This window comes from Pseudonaja textilis, chromosome 4, assembly GCF_049901715.1.
Source record: "Pseudonaja textilis isolate UNSWEBS1 chromosome 4, rPseTex1.2, whole genome shotgun sequence".
In the NCBI taxonomy this organism is placed as follows: Eukaryota; Metazoa; Chordata; class Lepidosauria; order Squamata; family Elapidae; genus Pseudonaja; species Pseudonaja textilis.
Window position 1 is genome coordinate 7,218,888 of NC_141993.1, and position 6,000 is coordinate 7,224,887.

Sequence of the window (6,000 nt, forward strand, 5' to 3'; positions counted from 1 at the left end):
GTTAATGCGGAGACTGTGAGATATTCCATTTGCGTCTCGAAGCTCAGAGTGAAGCCCGGGGATGTGGTGGTCCACGGGGAAGCGGTAGTCTGCGTTACTCCGCGTGAGAATAGCAAGAGCTCCATGTATTACGTCTTGCAGGCTCTGAAAGAGGAGCTGCCAAAAGTGAGTATTCTTCATTTTATTGTCGTTGATGAGCAAGTGAAATTGTTCCAAGTTTTTTGTTGGTTTTTTTCTAGAAAAGGATTGCCTTCGGAGTCTTCCAAACAGAAAAAAATAATTCATAATATTGCTGCAACTTTTCTTACGGCTTTTTGGACGTTCAGCCAGATGTTTTAAGTTGGATTTGCATGGAGTCCTGCCCAAAAGATCTGGAAGAGGCAGGTGTGGATAAGATAGGATAGGATAGGATAGAATAGAATAGAATAGAATAGAATAGAATAGAATAGAATAGAATAGAATAGAATAGAATAGAATAGAATAGAATAGAATAGAATAGCAATGAATAAAATAGAATAGAGGTAGGAAACCCTACACCATTTCAGACAAATGGCTGTCCAGTATCTTCTTAAAAACTTCCCGTATTGGAGCATTTACAACTTCTGGAGGCAAGTTGTTCCACTGGTTAATTGTTCTATGTTTGATGGTATCTTCATAGGATTTCGGCCATTCCAACCAAAGCTGCCTTTTGGAATTGACTGAAGGTGATTTTGTCAATTCCAATGGTGCTGTTCAAGTGGTGCTCCAGTTGTTTGGGGAATTGCACCCAAAGTGCCTATGACTATTGATACCATCTCCTTGATCTTTCTCCAAGACATCTCCAACTTGATAGTCATCCAGACTGGGGTTTATCAAATCATGGATTATTCAAGCCTCAGTGGGATCTCATACACTCTGACCTGATGAAAAAGCAAATTTTGATCAGGCAGAAAGCATTTATTTGCAAAATTTATGAAGCATTTTACCCCAGGGACTGCCGATGATGTACAGAATCCAGAATTATCATATTTAAATAATCATAAGCAATAATAAATGGTAATGAAATGATTTTCTTCTAGCTGCTTAATCCGCCAAAGAGTTGAGGAATTCTCTGAGATTCTTGTTTGTTCATATTTACCCATTTTTCTTCTGGGAGAACATCTTAACTCCCAAGTCTTAGTAAAAACTGTGAAGGAAGCTTGTAGTTATATTTTTATACTACTAATCCTGTTTTTCCTGAGGTGTCCTGACCCAGGCTTCATCAAATCACAAAGCAGACTCCTTGTCCTGACAAAACCCTTTTTTATTAGACTAATTTGAATTCCTTTCATTCACATCCAGCAAAGTCCCGGCAAACAGTCTTTCAAGAGTGAATTGCAACCACTGACCTTATCAGGCTTGGAGAGTTGCCAGGCCGATAGCTTCCAAGCGCAAGGCTGTACCAGAAAGTACTTGGCAAGGAGTCTCCCAAGAGTCACAAACAAATCTTCACACTAATTAAACGAACAAATTGTCTCTTGCAAACCCCACTCCTCTTTATTCCCTATGGGAGGGGCCATTCACCATCCACCTGTGCCCTCCCGAGTCAACCCTTTCTTAGCTGTCCCCTTCTTCTGGCAGCTCTGTGCATGTGCACGCTGGGAACAGGCTCCAGCGGTTCTTCTGCCTCACTGATGTCCAACTCTGAAGGCAGCTGATAACTGTGAGACAGCCCTGGCCCCATCTCTGCCTCCGAGGCAGAGCCCTCGACAGAGCCTTCCACAGACTCAAGGACTGGCCCAGGTTCCTCCTCAACCTCCTCACTGTCCGAGTCTGCCATCAGCTCCGCTGGCTTCTGGCGGGCCACAACATGAGGAAAAAAATCAAATGTTTCTACTTTTGGTTGTTTCCCTTTCACCTCTTAGGTTGTGGTACAAGGTATACCGGAGGTGTCTCGTGCTGTCATTCATATTGACGAACAGAGCGGAAAGGAAAAGTACAAATTATTGGTGGAAGGTGACAACTTGAGAGCTGTCATGGCCACCCATGGGGTAAAAGGAACCAGAACGACATCGAACAACACTTATGAGGTAACACAAAACAAAGAGGGGATAAATTGGTGGAACATAGCAGCTAAGAAAGAGACCCTAAGCATGCAACAGTATTGCTTGGTTTAGATCTTGCTTCTTCCATGAACTGGCTCAGGTGTACTAAAGTGAGGCCTTTATTTAAGCTTGGGGCCTTGTCCACAATATAGGCCTAATATGTGTTTTGTGGGGTCAGTGTAAGGATGATAGTAAGTCCATACTGTGAATGATTCTGGACATAGTGATGGGGAAAAAAGACTTCACTCTTATTAGGTGGATGGATGGATGCATGGATGGAGATAGATAGATAGGTAGGTAGGTAGGTAGATAGATAGATAGATAGATAGATAGATAGATAGATAGATAGATAGATAGATAGATAGATAGATAGATAGATAGATAGATAGATAGGCAGGCAGGCAGGCAGGCAGGCATGCAGGCAGGCAGGCAGGCATGCAGGCAGACAGACAGACAGATATTGAAATGGATAGATAGATAGATAGATAGATAGATAGATAGATAGATAGATAGATAGATAGATAGATAGATAGATAGGTAGATAGATAGATAGATAGATAGATAGATAGATAGATAGATAGATAGATAGATAGATAGATAGATAGATGATGGATGATGATAGATAGATGATGAAGATAGATAATGAATAAATGATGAAGGTAGGTAGGTAGATGAATATAAATAGTGAGGGGGAGAAAGAGAGAGGGGGGGGAATTATTTATATATTTCTCTAGCAAATCTATCTATCAGGTATGCCATAGAAATGTGTAAAGAAGTGAATATAATTGGGTTGGAGAACAGAGAAAATTGAATAAGGATTTTTCCATTTCATTAAGGCAACATAAATTAATCTTCCAGGTTGAGAAAACCTTGGGCATTGAAGCTGCACGAACCACTATTATCAGTGAAATCCAATATACTATGGTAAACCACGGAATGAGCATTGATCGGAGGCATGTCATGCTGTTGTCAGACCTAATGACCTACAAGGTTTGGGGTGGTTTTTTCTTTCCATTATTTATACAATTACTCATTCTTTCCCTGCTCTCATCCTGAAAAAATATATAAAGGAAGAAAAAATGCTAAGAAAGGCTTGGCAATAATACCAGCGTGAGATTTGGGCAGGGGCCCTTCTCCTTTAGATCGGAGAAGGCTTTCTTTCCATTGACAACTGGTGTACTGCATGAGCCAGAAAGAGGGCTGAGAAAGTATCTACAGACCCCTCACATCCTGCACATAAACCAATTCAACTCCTTCCCCCTGGGATGGCACTATAGGGCATTGGCAACCAAAACCACTAGATACAAGGACAGTTTTCTGCTCTGCCATCACTCTGCTCCCCACAGCATTGTCTTGGGCCTAAAGGTATTTACCCATGTAATAAGCTGCACTGATAATAATCTTTCTCATCTTCTCATTGTTCCTAATACCTTTGCCTATTGGTATCTATGGTTTGTCCCTTGTTCTATCTGATGATTAATGATGGTAACTATGATCTATGATCTGTCACTTAGTTGTTTGCACGTACACCGAGAGCTTATGCACCAGAGGCAAATTCCAATCGCACTCGACCCATAAAGAATTATGTGCTATTCTATTTATATTTATCCTCCCATCTCTTGCGTTGTTTGTTGTATTCTGTATGTGCTTTACTGAAGACTTTGGTAGCTAATTTCACAGCAAGTCACGTCCTGTAATTGGTGGTAGGGGGGTGCTTTTTTAGTTTTTTTTTTTCAGAGAATGCGATTGTATTTATAATCCTTCTTTCAACCAGTGAGAAATCAAATAATCCCTGTTGGTTCTACCTGGTTTTCATCCCAATTTTTATGGATGGATGGATAGATGGATGGATGGATGGATGGATGGATGGATGGATGGATGGATAGATAGATAGATAGATAGATAGATAGATAGATAGATAGATAGATAGATAGATAGATATGGATGGATATAAATATCGATATATAGATAGGTAGATAGATATGATATGGATGGATGGATATATAGAGATATGTAGAGATAGATAGATAGAGATGGATGGATAGATAGAGATGGATGGATGGATGGATGGATGGATGGATATAGATACGTAGATATGATATGGATGGATGAATATGTAGAGATAGATAGGCAGATAGAGATGGATGGATGGATAGAGATGGATGGATGGATATGGATGGATGGATGGATAGATAGATAGATAGATAGATAGATAGATAGATAGATATGGATGGATATAGATATTGATATATAGATAGGTAGGTAGATATGATATGGATGGATGGATATATAGAGATATGTAGAGATAGATAGAGATGGATGGATGGATAGATAGAGATGGATGGATGGATATAGATATCAATATTGATATATAGATAGGTAGATATGATATGGATGGATGAATATGTAGAGATAGATAGGCAGATAGAGATGGATATGGATGGATGGATATGGATGGATGGATAGATAGATAGATAGATATGGATGGATAAAGAGAGAGAGAGAAAGAGATACACACACACACACACACACACGGTCTCTCTCTATCACGCTTGTGGTATGAAATTCGGAGTGGAGCATTGCAAGCCTTGCCATTTTCATTGGTCTACCCTTTCGGCAACTCTCCAGGGATGTCAATGGCTTTCTCTCTCCCCCCTCCCTCCTTATGGGATTAGGGTGAAGTTCTGGGAATCACTCGATTTGGGCTTGCAAAAATGAAAGAGAGCGTCTTGATGCTTGCTTCCTTCGAAAAGACGGCAGACCATCTCTTTGACGCCGCCTACTTTGGGCAGAAGGATTCGGTGTGCGGTAAGTATGATTTACGGTTCAGTCAGGATGCCTCCCAGCCATTAGAGGTGCATTCCTACAAGTCGGCTGTGTCCTTTATCATCAATTGAAGTCCTCGGGTAGAGTGAAAAAAGCAGCCGGGGTTTCATCCCATTTCTTTTTTTAACGTCACCCTGTGTGAATTGGGCGGCCGGGTCAATAGATAAACAAGTAACGCAGAAAAGCTGGGGAAAATGTGACACGTTTTCTTCTTTCCTTTCCTTGATGCTCTTACAGGTGTTTCTGAATGCATTATTATGGGTATCCCAATGAACATCGGAACGGGACTGTTCAAACTGTTGCACAAAGCTAATAAGGAAGCTGTTCCTCCAAGGCGGCCTTTAATTTTTGATAACCATGATTTCCACATCTCCCTTCCATCGTAGCAGCAGCTATGGATGGTGTGTGTGTGTGTGTGTGTGTGTGCAAAAACTGGTGTGTGCTTCTCAAACAGGGTGTTAGGTGGGTGGATGGATGGATGGAACATGCAACTTGATCAGCCACTGAAAGTTGGACTTGTAAGGCTTATGCTGTAAATAGGCTATAATCAAATGTCTATTTAAGAGTCAAAAGTAAGGAGGTAACCTTCATAAGCCTGAATCCAGAAGCAAATATATGTATGCTTTCTTTTTTCCCCCTCCCAAAAATGTAAAAAGTTTTACGGACCATGGATTCTGATGCTGTATATGTGAATAAAAAGACATTTTCCCCCCACAACGAAATGGAGGGAAAGGCGCATTTTACTGGGTGAACGTTTAATATTCTTTTCTAAAATTAATTATCGTGAAGTGACATACTAGAAGATTGTACGCCGACACAGATACGCATACAGCGGCAATGACAAGGTAAAAGTAACCTAAAAATTAATAACTGATCAATAGAAACTAAGAAAGATTTGGGAAAATTATACACAGAGCAACATCTGCTGCAACAAATTTCTGCTGCTTTCTTCCTTCCTTCCTTCGGTCAGCATTCGAATTCATTCATTTTCTACAAATAATATGCCATGATTTCATTGCTGTAAATCCTGTATTCATTTCCTTTCAGTATTGTATAAACATTATTAACCAATTCTTATACCTGGGAAAAAAGCAACAACACACAATATCTT

The 6,000-nt window shown here is 40.3% G+C and overlaps 1 protein-coding gene across 2 annotated transcripts in view; it reads left to right on the top strand.

The window, feature by feature from the left end:
- Positions 1-5,636, top strand: part of POLR3A (RNA polymerase III subunit A) — a 48,853-nt gene extending 43,217 nt beyond the window's left edge. For both annotated transcript variants that reach the window (XM_087933803.1, XM_087933802.1), the window contains 5 exons: positions 1-165; positions 1,884-2,048; positions 2,922-3,053; positions 4,739-4,871; positions 5,127-5,636. In XM_087933803.1, coding sequence (XP_087789929.1) covers positions 1-165; positions 1,884-2,048; positions 2,922-3,053; positions 4,739-4,871; positions 5,127-5,275 — 744 coding nt within the window. In that variant the 3' untranslated portion in view covers positions 5,276-5,636. The remainder of the gene's footprint in view (positions 166-1,883; positions 2,049-2,921; positions 3,054-4,738; positions 4,872-5,126) is intronic.
- Positions 5,637-6,000: the final 364 nt, after the last annotated feature.